This window comes from Aotus nancymaae, unplaced genomic scaffold, assembly GCF_030222135.1.
Source record: "Aotus nancymaae isolate 86718 unplaced genomic scaffold, 86718_ANA_hifiasm-v0.15.2.pri h1tg000089l, whole genome shotgun sequence".
NCBI classification, from domain to species: Eukaryota; Metazoa; Chordata; class Mammalia; order Primates; family Aotidae; genus Aotus; species Aotus nancymaae.
Genome location: NW_026988504.1, coordinates 17,576,727 through 17,603,785, shown reverse-complemented (window position 1 = coordinate 17,603,785; position 27,059 = coordinate 17,576,727). Strand labels below are relative to the sequence as shown.

The 27,059-nt window shown below is 45.4% G+C and overlaps 2 protein-coding genes across 3 annotated transcripts in view; both read right to left on the bottom strand.

The window, feature by feature from the left end:
- Positions 1 to 717: 717 nt before the first annotated feature.
- LOC135271670 (small ubiquitin-related modifier 2-like) lies at positions 718 to 17,821 on the bottom strand. Its single transcript, XM_064369416.1, has 3 exons — positions 17,709 to 17,821; positions 1,523 to 1,586; positions 718 to 1,462 (listed from the first exon to the last, which is right to left on the bottom strand). Exons 1-3 carry the CDS (start codon positions 17,819 to 17,821, stop codon positions 1,190 to 1,192), a joined length of 450 nt encoding a protein of 149 aa, XP_064225486.1. The 3' UTR covers positions 718 to 1,189.
- KPNA2 (karyopherin subunit alpha 2) overlaps positions 7,141 to 27,059 on the bottom strand; it is a 38,720-nt gene continuing 18,801 nt past the window's right edge. Inside the window, exons 12-13 of one of the 2 annotated variants that reach the window (XR_010339772.1) lie at positions 17,709 to 17,863; positions 7,141 to 7,304 (exon numbers count right to left, since the gene is read on the bottom strand). The gene's annotated coding sequence lies outside the window, so the exon portion shown is untranslated. The remainder of the gene's footprint in view (positions 7,305 to 17,708; positions 17,864 to 27,059) is intronic. The other variant, XM_064369184.1, reaches the window with a different exon arrangement.

Sequence of the window (27,059 nt, the reverse complement as noted above, 5' to 3'; positions counted from 1 at the left end):
TATTCATCAATGGAAGGCTAAACAAATTGCATACAGTTGAAAAGAAAAAGAATAAGAGCAATATATATCACTATGGATAAATTTCAAAAACAAATATGAAAGCATGCTGAAATACTTGTTTTGTTTTTTGACACTGAGTCTTACTCTTGTCACCCAGGGTGGAGTGCAGTGGTGTGATCTCAGCTCACTGCAATCTCTGCCTCCCAGCTGCAAGCAATCCTCCCACCTCAGCCTCCTGAGTAGTTGAGACTACAGGCATGCACCACCACACCTTGCTACTTTTTTTTTTTTTTTTGAGACGGAGTTTTGCTGTTGTTACCCAAACTGGAGTGCAATGGCGCTATCTCGGCTCACCACAACCTCCGCCTCCTGGGTTCAAGCAATTCTCCTGCCTCAGCCTCCCGAGTAGCTGGGACTACAGGCACATGCCACCATGCCCAGCTAATTTTTGTATTTTTAGTAGAGACGGGGTTTCACCTTGTTGATCAGGATGGTCTTGATCTCTTGACCTCGTGATCCACCCGCCTCGGCCTCCCAAAGTGCTGGGATTATAGGCGTGAGCCACTGCGCCCAGCCTTTTTTTTTTTTTTAAGACAAGAAGTTTATTTAAACAACGAGACGCTTGACTTGAAGGGAAAACTATCTAGGATTCTTTTTTTTTTGTTTTAGAGTAATTTATCCCTACTTAAAGACAGATTGCCCTACATGTAACAGCTACGTACAAAAAAGTTATAAAATTGCCCTTGGTTTTACAATGATAAATGAAAAACATTAAAAGTCTCCAATCAAACAAGGTATGCAAGGATTTTTATGTTTTTTTTTTGTTAAAACAGTGAGAGCAAAATAACTTATTGGAATATAAAGATAAGAGCTGAATGAGCATGCCACTAATGGAGAAAGAGGGTATTTCCACAGAATCAGTATTTTTTCCCACCCCGTCTCCACTTGATGTCAATCAAAACATACCATTGGCTGTTAAAAAAACAAACAAAAACAGCAATATGCATGTGCACATACACCAGTTACTTTATGTACAATAAAGGAATGGGGAAGGGGAAAATGAAAGAATAGAGAAAACTATACTGTAGTAGTCAGGATGTGGTGGAACCAAATTGCAGTTTTCTAATTGAGAATGTAATCTTGGTCTTTAAAGAACAGAGTTCTGAAGTAAAGAAGCAGGGTTCCCTTTTCAGTAGACACCTCCAGTCTGCTGTTGGAACACATCAATTGTATCTTCATTCTCCAGTTCCAACTGTGCAGGTGTGTCTGTTTCATTGATTGGTTGCCCATCAAATCGGAATCTGATCTGCCTCATTGACAATCCCTGTTGTTCACAATAGGCTTTCATTAGTTTACTAAGTGATATATGCCTCTTAATCTTAAACTGCACCACAGAACCATCCTGCCCCGCCACTTTCAAATTAATATGATCATTGTTCTCAGTCTTGACTCCTTCCTTGGGCTTTTGTCGGCCATGGCGAGCGCCAGAGTCTCCTCAGCTGCCGCTTCACAAAAGAGGTACCAGGTCTGCACCGAGCACACAAGCAGCACCAGGAGAGGCAGAAGAAGGAGGCGGCAGCGGCGGCCTAGGGAGAGGGTGCACGCAAGTCGTGCGCTCCCTCCCGCCCCTCTTTTTTTTTTTTTTTTTTTGGTGACAGAGTCTCATAATGTGCAGGCTGGAGTGCAATGGTGTGGTCTCAGCTCAGCACAATCTCTACCTCCTGGGTTCAAGCGATTGTCCTGCCTCAGCCTCCCGAGTAGCTGGGATTACAGGCATGCACCACCACATCTGGCTAATTTTTTTTTTTTTTTTTTTTTTTTTTGAGACGGAGTTTCGCTCTTGTTACCCAGGCTGGAGTGCAATGGCACAATCTCGGCTCACCGCAACCTCCGCCTCCTGGGTTCAGGCAATTCTCCTGCCTCAGCCTCCTGAGTAGCTGGGATTACAGGCACGTGCCACCATGCCCAGCTAATTTTTTGTATTAGTAGAGACGGGGTTTCACCACGTTGACCAGGATGGTCTCGATCTCTTGACCTCGTGATCCACTCGCCTCGGCCTCCCAAAGTGCTGGGATTACAGGCTTGAGCCACCGCGACCGGCCTAATTTTTGTCTTTTTAGTAGAGATGGGGTTTCATTATGTCAGCCAGGCTGGTCTTGAACTCCTGACCTCAGGTAATTCACTTGTCTCAGCCTCCTAAAATGCTCAGATTACAGGCGTGAGCCACCGCCCCCCGACCCCCCAACCCCCACCTGGCTTTCTCAAAATCTTAAACACAGAGTTGTGCTGTATCACCCTATGACCCAGCAATTCCACTTCTGGCTATACACCCAAGAGAATTGCAAACATATGTTTACACAAAAATTTGTACACAAACGTTCATGGCAGCATTATTCATAAAAGCCAAAAAGTGGATAGAACCCAAAAGCTCTTCAATTGACAAATGGATAAACAAAATGTGGTATCTCCATACATTGGAATGTTTCTTGGCAATACTGATCCATGCTACAACATGGAGGAAACTTGAAAACACACTAAGTGAAATAAGCCAGACACAAAGGACAGCAGAGTGTATGATTCCACGTATGTAAAATGTGCAGAGTAGGCAAGTCCATAGACACAGAGAGTAAATGAGTGGGTGCCTAGGGCTGGCAAGGGATCATGGGGAGTGACCGCCAATGGATACGGAGTTTCTTTCAGGGAGCGAAGAAATCTTCTGAAATTAGATAGTGGTGATAGTCGCATAGCTGTGAATGCAGGTAAAGTACTGAATTGTATACTTTATAAGAGTCAGTTTTATAGCACGTCAATTATACTTCAATTAACACACACACACACACACACACACACACACACACATTGAGGATCTTATGTTAAAGTTTGTGGGCTGTTCTGTCCATTTGTATATCACTTCCACCATTTGCCCCTAGGAGGAGGTTCAGGACAGCATAATGGGAGTGTGACCTGGACGCTGTTCAAATGCTTGCCTTCCTACGAAGACCCTGAGGAAATGAGCCCAGTGTCAGAAATCCACTTTTATAGGCTGCAGTGTGGTCACCTAGAATGTTAGCTACTTTCTCCTACAGCCAAGCAAATGTTTAATTGTAAGAAACAAGTAAGCTTCAGAGTGGCATGTGATGGTTTAAAATGTTACTCCGTATTTTGTTTTTTATTTTTCAGACAGTCTTGCTCTGCCACCCAGGCTGGAGTGCAGTGGCATAATCTTGGCTCACTGCAGCCTCTGCCTCCTGGGTTCAAGTGATTCTCATGACTCAGCCTCCTGAGTAGTTGGGACTATAGGCATGCACCACCATGCCTGGCTAATTTTTTTTTTTTTTTTTTGTATTTTTAGTAGAGACGAGATTTCACCATGTGGCCAGGCTGGTCTTGAACTCCTGGCCTCAAGTGACCCACCCACCTAGGCCTCTGCAAGTACTAAATTACAGTCATGAGTCACTGCGCCTAGCCTAAATGTTACTCCAAATTTTAGATCTGCTAAACTACTCTGAATTTACTTATATGACTGCTATAGTCATGTCACAAAATCATGGTAGTCTCTTGATAAGCAGTCATTTTCATTCATTTTGTAAGTAGATCTGAATGCTGTAATATTTCAAATGTCTAAAATATTTGTAAATAAAAATATGAGGTCAGGTGCAGTGGCTAATACCTGTAATCCCTGCACTTTGGGAGGATGAGGTGGGAGGATTTCTTGAGCCTGGGAAATCAAAGCTGCAATGAGCCTTTATCATGCCAGTGCACTCCAACCTGGGCAACAGAGTAAGACCCTGCTAAGTAAGAGAGAAAGAAAAAGAGAGAGAGAGAGAGAGAGAGAGGAAGAGAGAAGGAAAGAAGGAAGGAAAGGAGGGAGGGAGGGAAGGCAGGCAGGCCAGGCAAGATGACTTGACCCTGTAATCCCAGCACTTTGGGAGGCCGAGGTAGGTGGATCACCTGAGGTCAGGAGTTCAAGACCAGCCTGGCCAACATGGTGAAACCCCATTTCTACTAAAAATACAAAAATTACCTGGGCATGGTGGCAGGTGTCTGTAATCCCAGCTACTCAGGAGGCTGAGGCAGGAGAATTGCTTGAACTCACGAGGTGGAGGTTGCAGTGAGCTGAGATCATGCCACTGCACTTCAGCCTGGGCAACAGAGCAAGACTTGTCTCAAAAAAAAAAAAAAAAAAAAAAAGCTATGAATCTGTAGGTTCTAGCTCTGGGAAATTCTGGATAAAATGGAGTTAGCAGTTCACCTACCTCAGGTGAGATAATGTAAAACTAGAAAGGTCCATATCATTGTGATGTCAAATTGAATCTATTTATCAAAACAGCACCCAAATGCAGTATGTTCAAAAAACTTACAGTGTTAGGTAATATGGTTACATAGACAAGATTAAAAATATGGGCCAGATGTGGCTTGCACCTGTTATCCTAGCATTTTGGGAGGCCAAGGTGGGAGGATCACTTGAGGCCAGGAGTTCAAGACCAACCTGGGCAACATAGCAAGACCTCATCTCTATAAAAAATATATATAAATGTGGCCGGGCACAGTGGCTCATGCTTGTAATCCCAGCACTCTGGGAGGCCAAGGCAGGAGGATCACAAGGTAATCCTGTAATCCCAGCTACTCAGGAGGCTGAGGCAGGGGAATCACTTGAACCTGGGAGGTGGAGGTTGCAGTGAACCAAGATCTCGCCACTGCATTCCAGCCTGGCGACAGAGTGAAATTCTGTCTCAAAAAAAAAAAAAAATATATATATATATATATATATATAATATAAAGATATATATATAATATAAAGATATACATAATGTATAAATATAATATAAAGATATATAATATATAAATATAATATAAAGATTTATCTATATATATATATTTGTACATGTTAACTTGGAGTGAGGGGTGCAGGGAGGGCAGAAAGGAAAAAGTCATAATATTAAGCATCAGTAAACAACTCTAGAGCTGGGCACCGTGATTCATGCTTGTAATCCCAGCTACTCGAGAGGCTGAGGTAGGAGGATTGCTTGAGGCCAGGAGTTCAAGACCAGCCTTGACAACATAGTGAGACTCTCTCATCTCTAAAACAACAACAAAAAGTTAATTAAAAATTAAAAGAAAACTCCATAGCAGTCTTCTTCTGGAAAAGAAGTCCCAAAGCCACTTGCCACTGACACAGAGGCGTGCAGAGCCTGAGGAACAGAGTCATAGGAGCTCTGTATATTGATCTTACTCCTGGCTAAAAGATGCTATTTCTCAAAGAAAGGAGTCTGGAGCGTCTCTGTTTGTGAATTCATTTTTCAGGGGTGGGGTGATTTCAAGAGCCCAGGCCGTTTCCTGACTGTGCACACTGAGCCAGCCTGGAAGCCTCAGGCCCCAGCCAGGCTGACCACGAGCCAGACCCGGAGTAAGCTTCATCCCACGCTTCCTGTCGGTCCAGGCAGCCTGAGTTTCCTGGTGACCCTTCCCTGCACCCAGCTGATTCAAAGGCCTGGCAAGACCTGGTGCCAGCCAAGAAAATCTCAGGCGGCCAGGTTTGTTATTTCAAATCTCTAAACCTTCAGACCTCTGGGCTTGGTTTATATATGTGAAAGCTAAAACAAGGATGTGTGTCATGGTGGTGATTATAATTCAAGTATGACCAGCCTTCAAATGTCAGCCCATGCTGAATTTCACAAATTTAACTCATATAACAAAATAATTAACATGAGGAGTGGATGTAAAATGGTACTGCCATGCTAGAAAACAGTTTGGCAGTTTCTTATAAAGTTAAACATACACTTACAATAAGACCCAGCAATCACCATCCTGGGTATTTATCCCAGAGAAAAACAATTTATATTCATAAAAAATATTGTACATAAATTATTATAATAGCTTTATTTGTAATAGTCATGTATCAATCAGGATCCTCCAAAGAAACAGGGCCAATAAAAGAGATATATATATATATGCTGGGCACGGTGGCTCACACCTATAATCCCAGCACTTTGGGAGGCCGAGACAGGTGGATCACGAGGTCAAAAGATCGAGACCATCCTGGTCAACATGAATACAAAAATTAGCTGGGCATGGTGGCACATGCCTGTAGTCCCAGCTACTCGGGAGGCTAAGGCAGGAGAATTGCTTGAACCCAGGAGGCGGAGGTTGCGATGAGCTGAGATTGCGCCATTGCACTCCAGCCTGGGTAACAAGAGCAAAACTCCATCTCAAAAAAAGAAAAAAAAAAAAGATATATATATATATGTATGTGTGTATATATATATGTATGTGTATATATATATGTATATATAATAAATCATATGTATAAATCATATATATAAGAAGCTATATATCTATACACACATATATATATCTCTCTCAGGTTCTCCAATGAAATAGAAACAATAGGATCTATATATCCATAATAAATCATGGCCAGGCAACTGAACACTTTGGGAAGCCAAGCCAGGAGGATCATTTGAGTCCAGGAGTTTGAGACCACCTGAGAAACATAGTAAGGCCCTGTCTCTACAAAAAAAAAAATTTTTTTAATTAGGCAGGTGTGACCCAGGCACAGTGGTTCATGCCTGTAATCCTAGCACTTTGGAAGGCTGTGGCAGCAGATCTCTTTGAGCTCAGAAGATCAAGACCAGCCTGGGTAACAGGGTGAAACTCTGTCTCTACAAAAAATACAAAAATTAGCCAGGCATGGTGGCACATGCCTGTGGTCCCAGCTACTCAGGAGGCTAATGCTGCAGAATTGCTTGAACCCAGCAGATGGAGGTTGCATTGAGCCAAGATCACACCACTGCACTCCAGCCTGGGTGACAAAGTGAGACCCTATCTCAAAAAAAAAAAAAGTATCCAGGTGTGGTGGTACACACCTGTGGTCCCAGCTACTCAGAAAACTGAGGTGGGAGCATTGCTTGAGCCTAGGAGGTTGAGGCTGCAGTGAGCCATAATCACACCATTGTACTCAAGCCTGGGTGACAGAGCAAGACCCTCTTTCAAAAAAAAAAAAAATACATATGCATAGGAAATCATATATATTGATCTATAGAGATAAACAATATGTATATAATAAATCATATATATTTATAATATATACATTTATTATAAAGAATTGACTCACATGATTATAGAGGTTGATAAATCCTAAGATGTGCAGTCAGCAAGTTGAAGACCAAGGAGATGGATGCTGTCATTCCAGTGCAAAGGCCAGCAGGCTGGGTACCCAGGAAGAGCAGGTGTTTTGGTTCCAGTCCAAAGGCAGGAAAAAAACTGATGTCTCAGCTCAAAGGCAGTCAGGCAGGAGGGATTCTCTGTTATTCAGGAAAATAGTCTCTTTGTTCTATTCAGGCCTTCAACTGATTGGATGAGGCCCACCCACCTTAGGGAGGGCAGTCAGCTTTATTCATTCTATTGACTTAGATGTTAAACTCACCCAAAATCGCCCTCACAGAAACACCCAGAATCAACTATCAGGGCACCCCATAGCCCAGTCAAGTTGACACATAAAATTAACTGTCACAAGTCAAAAATTGGAAACAGGCCAAATGTCCCACAACAAGTGAACAGATAGACACATTATGGTATATCCATTCAATGAAGTAACTCAGCAATAAAAGGCAATGAGCTATCGATCCATGCAACAATGTGGATGGGGCTCAGGGCTTTTTGCTGAGTGTAAAAAGCCAATCTCAAAAGGTCCCATACTGGCCGGGCCCAGTGGCTCACACCTGTAATCCCAGCACTTTCACTTTGGGAGGCCAAGGCGGGCAGATCACAAGGTCAGGAGATCGAGACTATCCTGGCCAACATGGTGAAACCCCGTCTCTACTAAAAAAATAAAAAATTACCTGGGTGTGGTGGCACGCACCTGTAGTCCCAGCTACAGGCTGGGACTGAGGCAGCTACAGGCTGAGGCTGAGGCAGAAGAATCACTTGAACCCAGGAGGCGGAGCCTGCAGTGAGCCGAGATTGTGCCACTGCACTCCAGCCTGGGTGACATAGTGAGACTGTCAAAAAAAACAAAAAACAAAAAACCCACATATGGTTTGATTCCATTTATATAACTTTCTTTTCTCCTTTTTTTTTTTTTTTTTTTTGAGATGAAGTCTCGCTCTGTCACCCAGGCTGGAGTGCAGTGGCACGATCTCACCTCACTGCAAACTCTGCCTCCCTGGTTCAAGCAATTCTCGTGCCCTGGCCTCCTGAGTACTTGGAATTACAGGCATGCACCACCATGCCCGGCTAATTTTTGTATTTTTAGTAGAGACAGTGTTTTACCATATTGGCCAGATTGGGCTCAAACTCTTGACCTCAAGTGATCTGCCTGCCTCGGGCTCCCAAAGTGCTGGGATTACAGGCATGAGCCACCATACCTGACATTCTTGAAGCGACAAAATTCTAGAGTGGGAGAATAGATCTGTGGTTCCAGGGTTATGGTTGGAGGAAGGATGTGAGTGAGGGGTAAGAGGAAGGAATTTCTTTTTTTTTTTTGAGACGAGGTCTCGCTCTGTTGCCCAGACTGGAGTGCAGTGGCACAATCTCAGCTCACTGCGACCTCCGCCTCCCAGGCTCAAGCAATCCTCTCACATAGCTGGGACTGCAGGAGCATGCCACCGGGCTCAGCTAATTTTTGTATTTTTTGTAGGGGTTTCACCATGTTGCCCAGGCTGTTCTCAAACTGCTGAGCTCAAATGATCCACCTGCTTCGGCCTCCCAAAGTGCTGGGATTACAAGCATGAGGCACCATGCCCAGCCCCAGGAAGAAATTTCTTAGTGGTGATGGAATACTTCTGTATTCTTATTGTGGGGATAGTTACTTGAATCTATGCATGTGATAAAATTTCATAAAATTTGTCCAGGCTCAGTGGCCTGTAATCCCAGCACTTTAAGAGACCAAGGTGAAAGGATCACTTGAGACCAGGAGCTTGAGGTTATAGTGAGCTATGATTGTGCCACTTCTCTCCAGCCTGTCTCAATTTTTTTTCATAGAATTACATACCAAAAGAAAAAGATGAGTGTCTCTTTGGTGTGTATCTATGATATTTCCAATACTGCTTTTGAGACTTTATACACATTACACGCAACACTGATAGTAACAGGCCAGGTGCAGTGGCTCACACCTATAATTTGAACACTTTGGGAGGCCAAGACAGGCGGATCACTTGAGTCCAGGTGTTCGAGACCAGCCTGGGCAACATAGTGAGATCTCAGTCCTACAGGAAAAAAAAAAAAAAAAAAAAAAATTGGCCAGGCGCAGTGGCTCATGCCTGTAATTTTAGCACTTTGGGAGGTAGAGGCAGGTGGATTGTCCGAGCTCAGGAGTTCAAGACCAGCCTGGGCAACACGACGAAACCCCATCTCTACTAAAATACAAAAAAATTAGCTGGGAGTGGTGGTGTGCACCTGTAATTCCAGTTACTTGGGAGGCTGAGGCAGGAGAATTGTTTGAACCTGAGAGGCAGAGGTTGCAGTGAGCCAAGATCACGCCATTGCACTCCAGCCTGGGCGACAGAGCATGACTCCGTCTCAAAAAAAAAAAAAAAAAAAAAAAAGGTGGTGTATGCCTATAGTCCCAGATACTTGGGAAAATGAGGTAGGAAGATTGCTTGAGCCTGGGAGGTCAAGGCTACAGTAAGCCAAGATTGTGTCACTGTACTCCAGCCTGGGCGACAGAGTAAGATTCTGTCTCCAAAAATAAAAATAAAAACAAAAACAAACCAGACAGACAGTAATATTAGGAATAAACACTATTATCCCATTTCATAGTCAAGGAAACATACTGAGAGAGTGTAATCACCACACAATCACATAGCTGGTAAGTGGCAAAACCAGGACTTAAACCAAATCTACCTGACTCTAAGGCTTTGGGCCTTTCTCATGTAGCCTGCTAACATACACGCAAGCTCAAAGAATGAGGCTTCCATCCTTCCATGATAGATCTTTCTAGCCCTGATGTTCTCACTGTGTTTTCCGTACTCCCTGGATAAACCCAGAAAGTCCTGCTCTGTGAAGAAGCCATAAAAATTAGCAGAGATGAGGCATTGGAGAGCAAACTCCAGGACAAGTCCAGACAGACAGATGGCTCAGTCCAAGGTCAGGGTCCTCCTAATACCTCACTTGAAGTTAGACGGCAGGCTGGGCATGATGGTGAATCCCAGCACTTTGGGAAACCGAGGTGAGTGGATCACCTGAGGTCAGGAGTTCGAGACCAGTCTGGCCAATATGGTGAAACCCCATCTCTACCAAAAAACTCAAGAAAATAGCCAGGTGTTGTGGCATGCATCTGTAGTTCCAACTACTCAGGAGGCTGAGACAGGAGAATCCCTTGAACCCGGGGGACGGAGTTTGCAGTGAGCCAAGATCACTCCATTGTACTCCAGCCTAGGTGAAGAGCAAGACTCTGTCTCGAGAAAAAAAAAAAAAGAATTTAGATGGCAATCAACTTTCCAAGGGTGTGTGTCTCTGGGATGCCTCCCCTGACTCTCCAGGCTGAGCTGCGGACCCCTCTTCCATGCTCCCACATCAGCAGGATTCACCTTTATCGAGTACTTAACATACAGTTCTAGAATCACCAATGTATAATTTGTTGATCCGAGAGCCTCCCACAGACCTTGACCTGGGTAGAAGCCCAGTAAGTGTTTGCCGAGTGAATGAAGGAACTGCAAGAATTTTATGCGAGGGCTGTGGACTCAAAAGACTTCAGAGGCCAGGCAGACATCACCAATGAACAAGGTTGGGGATGGTGATTCGTAGGGAGTGGAGAGGACTGCCACTCCACTTGGCCTCATGCTGCCAGGCGGGAATGTGGGCCATCTATTACCACATCTGATTTTTCAAAAGAAGCCAAAAATCTAGCCTTTTATGATGAGTTCCTGATTTTTTCACGTTGTGGACTAATTTTAAGCTTTTTAAATTAAATGAAGGCCAGCTGGGCGTGGCAGCTCACTCACACCTGTAATCCCAGCACTTTGGGAGGCCAAGGCAGGCAGATCACAAGGTCAGGAGTTCAAGACCAACCTGACCAACATGGTGAAACCCCATCTCTACTAAAAATACAAAAATTAGCTGAGCATGGTGGCACGTGCCTGTAATCCCAGTTACTCAGGAGGCTGAGGCAGGAGAATTGCTTGAACCCAGGAGGTGGAGGTTGCAGTGAGCCAAGACCATGCCACTGCACCCCAGCCTCGGCAACAGAGCGAGACTCCATCTCAAAGAAAAAAAAATTAAGTGAGGGCCAAACGAGACACATAGGCTAGCTGAATACTGCCCAGAGAACATGATTTAGAATTTCTGCTTTGAAACTTCCAGATGTTCCAGAGTTTCTGATGCAGTGAGTGATTTTGCTGATGACTATGAGACAAAGGTGTCCACAGCAAGTAAAGGAAAGCCAGTGTCACCAACAACCATAAGCCAATTCCACGTTGATGGCCTCCCACTGGGAGAGGCTCCAAGAGCTCTAAAGGTGGGGTTGCAGGGAGCGCAGGGAGGAAGGTACAGATGGCCTATGACTGCTGGCTGGCATGGAATAAGACTCTTGTATAATTTGAACTCTCATGAAACATACATTTTTGGTGGATTATCAGATTATTTTCATCCTCACACTAGTGGCACAAAGACCGGACAATCCCATGTAATGGATAAAAGATAGTGCCACTTGCACCAGACAGAGGGAAGCTAAGACAAGGCTGGACAAGGTCCTGGGAAAGAGGCCACAGGTGGTGAATCCAGCTCACCTGAAGGACCTCATCTGGGTGCAGACTTCTACCTACCGCCCTTCACTTCAATACCGGAGGTCTTTCCTTGCTTCCCTTACCAGTTCTTCTTCCCAAACTAAAGAAATGAGCACACATCTCAGAGTGGCCCCAGTTCAAATCCTTCCTCTACCACTTGCTGACTGTGATGAACAGCTTTGGAATCCCCATTCATCCGTCTTTACAATATGTCACACATATGTTGATATCACACATCCCGGACGTGATAGGGTGAGGGGACTTCATCTCTTGGGTATTAGTCCCAAATTTCTACAGTCTTAGTCTAATCATGAGAAGACTGAGAAACTGTCACCAATCAGAGGAGACTAAAGAGACATGGCAACTCAATGCAATATGGTGTCCTGGATTAGTTCCAGGAAGTGAAAGAGACCATTAGTAAGACAACTGCTGAGACCTGAAGAGAGTGTGTAGCCCAGTTGAAAAAATCATGGATCGCAAGGCTCAGTGCCTCACACCTGTAATCCCAGCACTTTTGGGAGGCTGAGGTCAGGAGTTCGAGACCAGCTTGGCCAACATGGTGAAACCCCATCTCTACTAAAAATACAAAAAAATTAGCTGGGCGTGGTGGCACATGCCTTTAATCTCAGCAACTTAGGCAAGAGGCTTAGGCAGGAGAATTGCCTGAACCCGGAAGGCAGAGATTGTGGTGAGCCAAGATCATGCCATTGCACTCCAGCCTGGCGACAGAGCGAGACTCCATTCCAAAAAATTAATTAATTAATCTCACGCCTGTGATTCCAGTTCTTTGGGAGGCCAAGGTGGGCGGATCACTGAGGGTCAAGAGTTCGAGACCAGCCTGGTCAACATGGTGAAACGTTGTCTTTACTAAAAATACAAAAAATTATCTGGGCATGAGGGTACATGCCTGTATTCCCATCTACTCAAGAGGCAGAGGTTGCAGTGAGCAGATATTGTGCCATTGCACTTCAGCCCAGGTGACAGAGCGAGAATCTATCTCAAAATAATAATAATAAACAATAAATAAAATAAAATAAAAATTATGAGGCAGGGTGTGGAGGCTCACATACATAATCCCAGTACTTTAGGAGGCTGAGGCAGGTGGATCACCTGAGGTCAGCAGTGCAAGACCAGCCTGGCCAACACAGTAAAACCCCGTCTCTACAAAAAATGCAAAAACTAGCAAGCATGGTGCGTGCGCCTATGGTCCTAGCTACTTGGGAGGCTGAAGTGGGAGGACTGCTTGAGCCTGGGAGGTGGAGGTTGCCATGAGCTGAGATTGCACCACTGCACTCTAGCCTGGGTGACAGAGGAGATTCTGTCTCAAAAAATAAAAATAAAAGATAAATAAAAATAGTTAAGATGGCAAATTTTATGTTATATATATTTTATCACAATTTTCACTTTTTTTTGAGATGGAGTCTTGCTCTGTCGCCCAGGCTGGAATGCAATGGTACAATCTTGGCTCATTGCAACCTCTATCTCCCAAGTTCAAGCAATTCTCCCACCTCAGTCTGCCAAGTAGCTGGGATTGCAGGCACCCATCATCATGCCCTGCTAATTTTTGTATATTTAGTAGATACAAGGTTTCACCATGTTGGTCAGGCTGGTCTTGAACTCTTGGCCTCTGATGATCCGCCCACCTCAACCTCTCAAAGTGCTAGGATTACAGGTGTGAGCCACTGCACCCAGCCCACAATTCATTAAAACAATAAATCAATACAGAAGTGACTGTATGTGTGCTTGTGCATGTGTGTGTACACATCTACACTCCCTAGCTGTATCCACTGAGAGGGGCAGGGAACAGCCTCACCCTAGAGGCAATGAGTACATGTACATCCAGATCTTGATTCTAAATACCATTTCAAAAAAGGGAACCAGGATCTTCGAACCAGGATCTTTGGAGAACAGACTGATTCCAGGGCTGGGGCATAAAAAAGTACAGATGCTCCTGGAACAGCTCGTACTAAAAAGCTGAAAGAATGATGGGTCACCACAAAAGGGCATGGTCACAAGCTTGAGTGGGCTCCCACTGGCCAAACTGAAATTTTTCTTTGTTTGTTTGAGATGGAATCTCACTCTGTCGCCCAGGCTGGAGTGCAATTGTGCAAACTCAGCTCACTTCAACATCTGCCTCTCAGATTCAAGCGATTCTCCTACCTCAGCCTCCCAAATAGCTGGGACTACAGGTATGTGCCGCCACACCTGGCTGTTTTTTTATTTTATATTTTTGAGATGGAGTTTTGCTCTTGTTGCCAGGCTGGAGTACAATGGCATGATCTCAGCTCACGGCAACCTCCACCTCCTGGATTCAAGTGATTCTCCTGCCTCAGCCTCCTGAATAGCTAGGATTATAGCCATGTGCCATAATTTTGTATTTTTAGTAGAGATGAGGTTTCTCCATGTTTGTCAGGCTGGTCTTGAACTCCCGACCTGAGGTGATCTGCCTGCCTCAGCCTCCCAAAGTGCTGGGATTACAGGTGTGAGCCACCATGCCTGGCCTAATTTTTATATTTTTAGTAGAGACAGGGTCTCACCATGTTGGCCAGGCTGGTCTCAAACTCCCGACCTCAGGTGGTCCACCCATCTCAGCCTCCCAAAGTGCTAGGATTACATGTATGAACCACTGTGTCTGGCCTGGGAATAATATAATTATTACAATGAATAGTGAGAGTCACAGATTATAACCCACTGAATTCATGAGTCCGTGCAAACATAAATAAATCACTTGCCCAAGATCAGAGTGAGGTAAGGTAGCACTGGGACGAAGGATGCTCACTCTCATTTTCCTTTAGCACTTTCCTCCCCCCCATACTGTGAGTGGGAAGGACATGACACACAGAACAAGCTGGAGGCCCAGAAAATTCCTAGAGAGACTGCCCAGGACATATGGACTTTTGAGATCTGTCCAATGTCATTTCCTGCTTCAAATCATGCTGGGGGAAGGGAAGGTGCAGGAGGTGCAGTGAGGGAGGGGGCGTGGGGGTGATAGAGTCAGGAGAGCAGGAAGGAGACTGGTCCATCAGCTGTGGCCGCCAATGATGCTAGGGGCTGGTTGGGGGTTGCGAGTGAGGGACCTCCTGGAGAGCGAGGTGCCCACATCTGGTTCACATTGAAGGGTAAAAACAAATGGGTTCGTGAGCTGGAAAAAGCCCAGCAGACAGCCAAGCCATGCCGCTCGGACACTAGGGCACCGCATCCCCTCTTCCATGAGTCACTGCGCCTGGCCAGCTCCCAAGGGCTTGCAGAGGGGACGCAGTTGGAATAAGGCCATCTTCTCTGCTTAGAACCACATTATCTGGGTCCAGCTCCTCCTAATGGACGAACCAGCCTCATCGTGTGTCTGGAGAAGCTGGTTCTTTGATTTGTAGATGACTCATTTCAGGCCTTTAAACAAGGCTGAAAGTGCACATGTGCCAAACTTCACCATGTCCACCCACAGGGCTTGTTTGTGCTTTGTGTAACGCCTCCCTTGGCTGGGAAGAGACAACGGCTTGCTGTGGAATCTGGAGCAACTTTCTTAACTTCTGTGAGCCTCAATTTCCCCAGATATAAAATGGAAACAACAGTTCCTCCTTAAGGGGACACCGTTGGCCTATTAGAGTTACTGAGCATCAGGCCCAGCCACAGTGCCAAAAAGCTCTTAATCAACAGCCACCATTCCTACTGGTCATCTGGGCTCCAGTCTTATCTTTTCTATTGGGTATTTAAAGTCAGCCTGTAGTCCCAGCTACTTGGGAGGCTGAGGCAGAGGTTGCAGTAAGCTGAGATTATGCCACTGCACTCCAGCCTGGGTGACAGAACAAGACTCTATCTCAAAAAAAAAAAAAAAAAAAAGGCCAGGCACAGTGGCTCACACCAAGGCGGGTGGATCACAAGGTCAGAAGTTTAAGATCAGCCTGGTCAAGATGGTGAAACCCTGTCTCTACTAAAAATACAAAAATTAGCTAGGCATGTTGGCGGGCGCCTGTAGTCCCAGTTACTTGGGAGGCTGAGGCAGAGAATTGCTTGAACTCAGGAGGTGGAGGTTGCAGTGAGCCGAGATCACACCACTGCACTCCAGTCTAGTCAACAGAGCAAGACTCCATCTCAAAAAAAAAAAAAGTTTAAGGTAAAAAAGACTTTCCTCTGCCGGGCGCGGTGACTCACACCTATAATCCCAGCACTTTGGGAGGCCGAGGCGGGTAGATCACGAGGTCAAGAGATCGAGACCATCCTGGTCAACAAGGTGAAATCCCGCCTCTACTAAAAAATACAAAAATTAGCTGGGCATAGTGGCGCACTTCTGTAGTCCCAACTACTCAGGAGGCTGAGGCAGGAGAATTGCCTGAACCCAGGAGGCGGAGGTTGCGGTGAGCCAAGATCGCGCCATTGCACTCCAGCCTGGGTAACAAGAGCAAAACTCCGTCTCAAAAAAAAAAAAAAAAAGACTTTCCTCTAGGCCGGGCGAGGTGGCTCAAGCCTATAATCCTAGCACTTTGGGAAGCCAAGGCAGGTGGATTACCTGAGGTCAGGAGTTCAAGACCAGCCTGGCCAACATGGTGAAACCTCATCTCTGCTAAAAATACAAAAATAACTGGGTATGGTGGCGTATGCCTGAAGTCCCAGCTACTTGGGAGAGGCAGGAGAATCAGTTGAACCTGGGAGGCAGAGGTTGTAGTGAGCCAACATCACACCACTGCACTCCAGCCTGAGTGACAGAGCGAGACTCTGTCTCAAAAAAAAAAAAAAAAAAAAAGCCAGACACTGTGGCTCATACCTGTAATCCCAGCTCTTAAGGAGGCAGAGGCAGGAGGATAGCTTGAGCCCAGGAATTCAAGACCTGCCTGGGCAATACAGCAAGACCCTTGTTCTCCACAAAATTTTAAAAAAAGACAAAAACAAAGTTTTAGGAAAAAAAGACTTTCCTCTAGGATTTGTGTTACAGCAATTAGTATCATCCCTGGCAATATGAGGCAGGTGGCAGGCAGACCACAGATGACTTTCCAGTTTTGCTATTTGGTGACTGTGTGACAGTAAAAAGCTTCCTTAACCTCTCTTAGCCTCAGCTCCTTCTTCTGTAAAGGCAGAATTCTTGCCCTACCCTCAGATATTTGTGAGAATTCGGAGGGGCAATGCATATCAGACAAGGGTATGGTTTGTGGTAAATACTATTTTCCTTCCCAGATCCATATCAAAGGCTGAAAGAATAGTTGCTGGACAGAGGGCAAACACATTAGGGAAGTACCTTTCAAAATCACCTGGGTATGGCCCTTTCTCTGCTCTGCATTAGTTCTTTCCTCTTCAATAAGTGGGAGGCATGACAGCTCACACCTGTTATCCCAGCACTTTGGGGGGCCAAGGCGGGAGGATCACTTGAGCCCAGGAGTTTGAGACCACCTGGACAATATAGTGAGACCCAATCTCTTCAAAAAAAATTTAAAAATTAGCTGAGCATGGTGCTGCACGCCTGTAGTCCCAGGTACTGGGGAGGCTGAGGCAGGAGGATCACTTGAGCCCAGGAGGCAGAGGTTGAAGTGAGCCGTGATTGTGCCACTGCACTCCAGCCTGGATGACAGAGTGAGACCTTGTCTCAAAAATAAATAAATAAATAAGGCCAGGCGCAGTGGCACATACCCATAATCCCAGCACTTTGAGAGGTCGAGGCGGGCAGATCACTTGAGGTCAGGAGTTTGAGACCAGCCTGGTCAACATGGTGAGACCCTGTCTCTACCAAAAATACAGGCCTGGCGTGGTGACTCATGCCTGCAATAGCAGCTACTCAGAAGCTGAGGCAGGAGAATTGCTTGAACCTGGGAGGCAGAGTTTTTGCAGTGAGCCAAGATTGTGCCACTGCACTCCAGCCTGGGTGACAGCCAGACTCTGCCTCATACATAAATAAATTGGCAGCAGCCAGCAGGGAGCTGCTTCATTCTGGAAAGAGCCCTGAGGCCCGCCTCCTGGCCAGCACCTTGTAGAGACCTCTGTTTCCTACCTTGAACTCACCTCTTGGTGCCCCCGAAAAGGATGTTGCCCCTTTGCCAGACGCAACCAGCTTGCTCTCCTCTAGCACCGGTAAAAGCTTCCCAGATGGGTGTTCTTGGGGAGCTTGCTTCCATGGGCCCACTTGTCCACTGTCAAAAGCCCTTGGCCAGGAGCCCCTGCAAAGCAAAAGCCCAAGACACCATCCACCTTGGTCCTTGGGAGAAGGTGAAATCAAACAAACTGGTTACACCTTGGCAAATCATTTGACCTCATTGTGCCTCAGTTTTCTCATCTGTAAAAAGGACTTTTACATACTACTCACTTTATAGGGTTGTAATGAGACTTTTCTGAGAGGTTTGAGTATATGTAAGAGGCATATTTGGTACAGTGCCTTGCATATAGTAATTGCTCAGTAAATGCTCACTATTATGGTTGTTAGCTGTCATTTAAAATCTCTCCAACCCTAAACAAGCCTCACTGAGCAGTTCAGAAGTTGCCAGGGCTTATGCTCAAGTCTGATTTCCTAGGCTACTGGGGAACAGACACAATCCTGTGTGTAGTTGGTTTTTTTTTTTTTTTTTTTTGAGACAGTCTCACTCTGTCACTCAGGCTGAAGTGCAGTGGCACGATCTTGGCTCACTGCAACCTCTGCCTCCCAGGTTCAAGCAATTCTCATGCCTCAGCCTCCTGAGTAGCCAGGGTTACAGGCTCACACCACTACACATGGCTAATTTTTTGTTTTTTAGAGATGGGGTTTCACCTTGTTGGTCGGGGTGGTTTCGAACTCCTCTCCTCAGGTGATCCACCCACCTCTGCCTCCCAAAGTGCTGGGATTACAAGTGTGAGCCACCACGCCCGACCACATGGCTAATTTTTGTATTTTTAGTAGAGACAGGGTTTTCACCATGTAGACCAGGCTGGTCTTGAACTCCTGACCTCAAGTGATATACTGACCTCAGCCTCCAAAAGTGCTGGGATTATAGGCGTGAGCCCGGCCCCTTCATGCAGTTTCACTCACCTCCTTTCAGAATCGAGGAGTCTGATATTCCATCAACATCGAATCCACTCCTATAAACCAGCCTGCAATCCCAGCTGGAGAACTACAATCCAATCAGGGACTAAATCTAAATTCCTCCCATCTGATCCTTTGGATCCCTACCCATCCACCTAACCCCCTCCTCCTCCAGAAATGTTATCAGTCCCCTACACGCTTCCAATCACTTGTTCAACCACCAGCCAAGAGCTCACTACTCCCCCTCTGCCAAGCTTAGACACGCAGTGTAATGGACGCGAAACACCGGGAACTTTCACATTAAGCTCTTACTTTGAAACTTTGAACAAGAAAAAGAGCTGAAAAAAGCAGATCTCAGGCCGTGCACGGTGGCTCACATCTGTTACCCCAGAACTTTGGGAAGCCAAAGTGGGCAGATCACCTGAGGTTGGGAGTTTGAGACAAGCCTGACCAACATGGAGAAACCCCATCTCTACTAAAAATACAAAATTAGCTGGGCACGGTGGCACACCTGTAATCCCAGCTGCTCAGAAGGCTGAGGCAGGAGAATCACTTGAACACAGGAGGCAGAGTTTATGGTGAGCCAAGATTGCGCCATTGCAGTCCAGCCTGGGCAACAAGAGCGAGATTCCGTCTCAAAAAAAAAATAATAAAATAAAAAGCAGCTCTCCCAACCTCAGTGAAATTGTAGGTAAAAATTCCAAATAGAATATCCAAAATAAATGGTATAAGTAATGCTAACATATCACAATGTATTTATTATATGCATATACATTAGATATATTTGGAATATATAGGTATTAGGTATTCTAAATTTCTATTATGTATCTATCTATCTTCATCTATCTGTAGTCACCCCAAAGGCTAAAAGAAAGTTTTCTGGGATTCCTTCTCTGGGTCCCCTCTCACAACAGTGTGGGAGCTTTCTTTCTCTCTCTCTCTCTAATAAATCACTTTTCTGGAAAGAAAAGAGAAAGAAAGAAAGTTTTCCACACTCAAAAGGGAAATGGGGCTGGGCTCAGTGACTCACACCTGTAATCCCAACACTTTTGATTGCTTGAGGCCAAAAGTTCAAGACTAAGACCAGCCCTGGTAACATAATGAGATCCTGTCTCTACAAAAAATATAAAAATTAGCTAGGTACGGTGGTGTGCACCGTAGTCCCATTTACTTGAGAGGCTGAGGTGGGAAAGGATTGCTGAGCACAGGAGGTGGAGGCTGTAGTAAACTATGACTGCCCCACTGCAGTCCAGCTTGGTAACAAACTGAGACCTTGTCTCGGAAAAAAAAGAGAGAGAGAGAGAAAGTGAAATGCAATAAATTATACATCCTTTGCATGACAAGAAAGAGCTAGAAGTATAACATGTGGCAGGTCCTGGTTTCTCTGAAGGAGCTGTTGAAATCAGCTCTATGATCAGAAGGGGACGTGATTATAGGTGGAGGCTGGAAAAAGGCTCTTTGAGCAACTGTTTAAATTTTGGGTTAAACCATTTGCACAGCTTGAAAAATATGCTCTCAAAAAAAAATCTATCCAGCATCCATCTATCTATCTATCTATATGTCTATCTATCTATCATCTATCTATCTACCTATCATCTATCATCTATCTATCATCTATCATCTATCTATCTACCTGTCATCATTTATCTATCATCTGTCTCCCTATCTGTTTTTATCTATCCATCTATCATCTATCTATTATCTATCTACCTTAAATGAAATTCGTTGCCCCCTTCAACTCCTACTTTGTAAACTAACAGTGAGAGCTTACTTGTTGAGCTGGGTATCCAAATTACCTTTAAAGCACCCCTCAGAGTTAGGTACTAGTTTTATCCTCATTTTGCTGAGTTGGAAAGTGAGGCACAGAGCAGTTAAGCAACTTGCTGGAGGTCACACAGCTATTAGGTGTCAGAGCCGGATTGAAATTCAAATCTGATTCCAGAGCCAACACTATTAACCACTAAGCTCTACTGCCTCCCTGTGGCGGTTCTCCCGTTGGGAGGGCATCTTCAGCAGCTTTCACAGATACGGTACCTCCCTAGCCCACAACACACAGAACTCAGTCTCCCCCTGTTGCTTTTCATAACAAACCCTATGCCCTGTGTTCATATTTTTGACATGCATAAAATCTTGGCCCACCATGAGAAAAAAATACTTTGTTGATGTGTGTGTTTTAAACAGTAACTTCCACTTTCTTTCAGAACCATTAGAAAGAAAAACAATTTCTCACCCTTCCTATGTAGAACCAAAAGCATTCACTCACTGTCCATCCACAGCACAGGTTGGAAGCCACTTAGGAGCCCCGGGGGTTGAATCTAGTGAAGAGAATCTGATGATGCTTGGTGCGCTTTGGGGTGAATTCATTTTGACACCTAGCTCTGAAGTTTTAGAAGTATCATTGTTCTTCATATTGGTGTTTTAGATAGAGGAGGCATGTTAATTTTTTACTTTTTCTTTTCTTGAGACAGAGTCTCACTCTATCACCCAGGCTGGAGTCCAGTGGTGCAATGTCAGCTCACCACAGCCTTGACCTCCCAGGCTCAAGCGATCCTCCTACCTTAGCCTCCCAAGTAGCTGGGACTACAGGTGCACACCACCATGCCTGGCTAATTTTTGTATTTTGTAGAGATGGGATTTTGCCACGTTGCCCGGGCCAGTCTTGAACTCCTAGGCTCAAGCAATCCTCCTGCTTTGGCCTCCCAAAGTGCTGGGATGGGAGTGAGCCACTGCGCCCAGCCAAAATGTTCCATGTCTTTATCCAGATGGTGGTTATCTGGGTGTCCATGTAGGTACTGAGTGGCAAAATGCATTGAGTGGCTGGGCACAGTGGCTCACTCTTATAATCCAGCACTTTGGGAGGCTGAGGCAGGAGGATCACTTGAATCCAGGAGTTCAAGACCAGCCTGAGCAATATGGCAAAATCCCGTCTCTACTAAAAATACAAACATTAGCTGGGCATTGTGACTCAGGCCAGTAATCCCAGATACTAAGGATGGTGAAGCATGAGAATCACTTGAACCTAGGAGGCAGAGATTGTAGTGAGCCAAGATTGTACCACTGACCTCCAGCCTACCTGACAGAGTGAGACTCTGTCTTAAAAAAAAAAAAAAAAAAAAGCATTGAGCTTCACACTTTAGATTAGAGCACTTTACCCTCATTACTGAATATAAATTGCACCTTAAGGCTAGGTATGGTGTCTCATGCCTATAATCTCAACATTTTGGGAAGCTGAGGTGGGCGGATCACCTGAGGTCAGGAGTTCCAGGCCAGCTGGCCAACGTGGTGAAACCCCATCTCTACTAAAAGTACAAAAATTAGCCAGGCCTGGTGGCATACACCTGTCAGCTACTCAGGAGGCTGAGGCACGAGAGAATCGCTTGAACTTGGGAAGCAGAGGCTGCAATGAGCCAAGATCACACGATTGCACTCCAGCCTGGGCAACAGAGCAAGACTTCATCTCAACAACAATAAAAAGTAAATTGGATTGGAGTGCAATGACTCACACCTGTAATCCCAACACTTTGGGAGGCCAACACTAAGGAGTCTTCCTGGCTGAAGTGAAGGTTTCCCAGGCTTTCTCACGAGAGAATGCCTTTTAAATTTACAAAAGGAAAGGCTGAAATTAAATTGCCTCGTATCTTTCCATTGGCTGAATTTCCCTATAGCTGCCTTTTGCTGAAGCCTGGGGTCTCCCTGGCAGCTGGGCCGGGAGAAGGCAGGAAGTAAATAGCTGTTCTCTGAATGGGCTCTTCAGAGAAACGAGATTGCCTCACTGTAATCACCGCAAGAAAAACAGGACCTCAAAGCTCTGGGGCCCAACCAGGAACTACACAAGTGGTTCTTTTTCCAGAAAGCCCACTCATAAGACGCACAGGCGGCCAATTTCCCAGGAACATATGGCACAGTGAGAGGCGTGTCTTCACCCAGAAGCTCAAGACAGTATCATCACTCACAGAGGCATCTATGGGAGGGTTGAGCTCAGGAACCCACAAGAGGCTCGAGCTCAGGAACCCACAAGAGGCTCAGGGTGCTGCCATTAACTTAGATCCTAGACCTGAGTGGGCTGAAACATCACCAGCCTAAGATTTAGGGCTAACAGAGAGGAGATAAGCCAATGGTGAATCACTTTGAAGCTTGAAATCAGGGTTTTAACCCCCATGCTACTTACATCTTAGACCAGAAAACTATTTATCGTGAGGGCTGTTCTGTGTTAAACACCTGGGGTGTTTAACAGCATCCCTGGTCGCTATCCACTAGATCACAGTAGCGTCCCCCTTCCCCAGAGGTGACAACAACCAAAAATGTCTCCAGGCCGGGCACGGTGGCTCATGCCTGTAATCCTAGCACTTTGGGAGGCTAAGGTGGGTGGATTACCTGAGGTCAGGAGTTTGAGACCAGCCTGGCCAACATGGCGAAACCCCATCTCTACTAAAAATACAAAAATCTGTCAGACGTGGTGGTGGGCACCTGTAATCCTAGCTACCTGGGAGGGTGAGGCAGTAGAATTGCTTGAACCTGGGAGGTAGAGGTTGCAGTGAGCTGAGACCATGCCATTGCCCTGCAGCGCAACGACAGCAAAACTCCATCTCAAAAAAAAAATGTCTCCAGATTTTGTCAAATGTCATTTTAGGGGACGCTATCTCCCTCGGTTAAGAACCACTGCTTTAGATAAAAGCAAAATCTTAGTCCGGGCAAGGTGGCTTACAGCTGCAATCCCAGCATTTCGGGAGGCCAAGTCGGGTGGATCATTTGAGGTCAGGAGTTCGAGACCAGCCTGACCAACATGGTAAAACCCCATCTCTAGTAAAAATACAAAATTAGCTGGGAGTGATGGTGCTCACCTGTAATCCCGCTACTCGCGAAGCTGAGGCAAGAGAATCACTTGAACCTAGGAGGCGGAGGTTACAGTGAGCCGAGATTGAGCCATTGCACCCAGCCTGGGCAACAAGAGCAAAACTCCATCTCAAAAAAAGAAAAAAAAAGAAAAATCTCAGACTTGTCCATTTTTGGGCCATTGCCTGACATCTTGGACAAAGGCCTAACTGACCCAGTTAAAATACCAGTATCTGAGCCCCACTGTTAGGCTGCAGCAAACCAAGGAGGCAATTAATTACGTGTTGCCGAACTTGCTTCTCCCTTGCAGTTTCAATTGCATTAGGCAGCCAGCTTCCCTTCCTCTCCACTGTTTGAATTGTTGCTGTGCAGGGCAAAAACTGCGGCTGGTCCACCTCGGAGCTGGCCTCATTTCAGTAACAGGCGGGAGGACTGGCCTGGGGCTTTCCAAGCTTAATTAGCTCATGTTTATAAAGTTCCTTAGGAAGCTCAGGCCAGCATGCTCTGGGAAGTCCAAGTTACTAGGATTCTCGCCACACTTAAAAAAAGAACATTCCCGCATAAAAAGGCTGGTAGAGTCAGAAAAGAGCGCCTCGGAGGGTGTGTGAATAGCAAAGGGTCCTTGTGAACCACATTTGAGACCGTAAAGAAAGAGAGTAATGCATTCCAAGTTTCGGGCCCTCCTCCTATTCTCTAGAGCAGGAAATTATTTAAAGTATTTCCTGAACAGCTGAAGCATGTTAGAAACCTGCTAGCATCCTCTACAGTATCTCCAGGAAATGGACACCAAAGAATTTCTTTGCAACGAGAAACTATTTGAGCTCTACTGGCCATTTCTACCTAAACGGATTGGATACTCTCAGCCTGGGACCTGGAGGATACAATCTTCTCAAATCATTTTCATGTCAAACTCAGCATCCTACGACAAGAACACACACGAAGAGAATTCCTCTTGTTTATGCACATATATATAAAGAATTCTCTTCTAATATATATAGAGAGAGTATATACACACATATGAGTATACATAAAGAGAGACAGAGACAGAAATAAAGAACTCTCTTTGTTAGGTAATTTAGCAATGTCAGTAACAGCTTGCTAGTTTCTTATTCCCACTCAATCTTCGGGTGGGGCAAGAATGAGATCAGCCTCTTCTGTTTTAGGCAGAATTCTAGAACATGCAACAAAAGGAAACTGCTTGGCCCCATCCCACCTCTAGAGATTTGTTCTCTCCAAGGCCTGCTATAAATCTCCCAGGGTGGGGTTCCAGAAGCATTGTGCCCCAGTAAGCCAAGTTTGAACCTCCCAAGCAAATCAGCATTGGAATGTTGGTGGGGTCACAGGATCAAGAGCCATCTGGGAGCCAGCTGTGACTTGGGCTGATTCCCATGGTTTTCTATGAGAAGGGCAAGTATGATCACTACAGCAGAAATACCAGAGAAAAATGGCAATTGTTACCTCCAGAGCAAAGAACAAGGCCTAGAACAGAGCCAGTTCCTCAAGAGAATGACAGATCTGATTATGCTGGTGAAGACCAGGCAAGTTCTGTGCTTCCTAACCACAGTTACGAGCCTTTCCTCCTGCAGCAGTAGAGCTCGGATCCAGAGTTGGGGAAGCGTGGGACTTGCCTTTCTGAGACCTGGCTGTCAGCAGGAGGATGAGGAGCCAAACACACCTCATTGTTACCACCCACCCTCTGGGGTTTGCAGGGAAACTGAACTCCTGGCCAGAGGAGAAATAAAAACCCTTGCCATCTTCTCTTTTAGGGGCAAAGGTGCCAGATTTTTAGTGTGTTTCATCATGCTTTTGGAACAAATGTCAACCAAATGTCATCTTCTGGGGACAGCAGCTAAAATGCGTTTGACTAGAATTCAAATTGCGGCTACATTCATTGATCTGAGGTCTTAAACTACTTGGGTTCAGAGAGTGACATTTAAAAAAAAAACGTGGCCTAGTGCAGTGGCTCATGCCTGTAATCTCAGCACTTCGGGAGGCCAAGGTATGCAGATCACAAGGTCAAGAGTTCAAGACCAGCCTGGCCAACATGGTGAAACCCCGCCTCTACTAAAAATACAAAAATTAGCTAGGTGTGGTGGTGTGGGCCTGTAATCCCAGCTACTGGGGAGGCTGAGGCAGGAGAATGGCTTGAATCCAGGAGGCAGAGGTTGCAGTGAGCTGAGATCATGCCACTGCACTCCAGCCCACCAGGTGACAGAGCAAGACTCCGTCTCAAAAAAAAAAAAAAAGCACATTTACAAATGTGTAGAAATCAGGCTGGGTGCAGTGGCTCAAGCCTGTAATCCCAACACTTTCACTTTAGGAGGCCGAGGTTGATGGATCACCTGAGTTCAGGAGTTCAAGACCAGCCTGACCAACATGGTGAAACTGTCTCTACTAAAAATATAAAAATTAGCTGGACATGGTGGTAGGCACCTGTAATCCCAGCTACTTGGGAGGCTGAAATGGGAGAACTGATTGAATGTGAGACATGGAGGTTGCAGTGAGCCAAGATTTTGCCACTGCACTCCAGCCTGGGTGAGAGAGTGAGACTCCATCTCAAAAGAAACAAAAAGAGAAAAACCAAAAGAAAATAAATGGAAAGGAAGTACACCTGAAGCTTGTAACAGTTGAAGGTAGCTCTGCCTTTGAGAACCTAATTTTCGCCAGGCTATGATCCCCTTTCTTTGAAAAGCACCCACATGTATTTAACAGTAAACTTTGCATACAGTTCAGAGGTTCAGGAACCCCATAACCTATCTTGGGTCTCAGGTTACGCAGGTTAAGAATTATTCATGCCAAAATGTACAATCCAATGGTAGAATTTTAGGTTATAATTTAATCGTTGTGGCATTCTGTTTTTATTTTTTAATTTGAGACAGGGTTTCACTCTGTCGCCCAGGCTGGAGTGCAGTGGTGCAATCTTGGCTCACTAAAAGAAAGAGAGAGGGAGAGGAGACAGAGGGAGGAAAGAAGGAAGGAAGGGAGGGGAAAAAGAAGAGATAGAGAGAAAGAAAGAAAAGGAAGGAGAAAAAGAAAGAAAGGAAGAGAGAGAGAGAGAGAGGGAGGGAGGGAGGAAGGGAGGAAGGAAGGAAAGAAGGAGGGGGGCCAGGGGTGGTGGCTCATGTCTGTAATCCCAGCACTTTGGGAGGCCGAGGTGGGTGGATCACAAGGTCAAGAGTTTGAGACCAGTCTCACTAACATGGTGAAACTCCAACTCTAGAAAGAAAGGAAGGAGACAAAGAAGGAAAGAAGGAAAATAAAGGAAGGAAAGAAAATGAATTAGCTCGGTGTTTTGAAAAAGAAAGAAAAGAAAAAGGAAGAAAGAAAGAAAAAACGAATTAGCTTTGTGTTCCCTAAATTAATCTTTGCTGAGTGGCTGAGACATTGGTGGAAAGGATGCAAGAAGAGAGTAGGGTGACAGTCACTGGTCACCTACAACTTTAGTCTAAGCCAAAGAGTTGAAAAAGACCATCCCATTTCTACATCTCTCCTGTATTTCAAGTTTTGCTTTTAAAATATGTATTTTT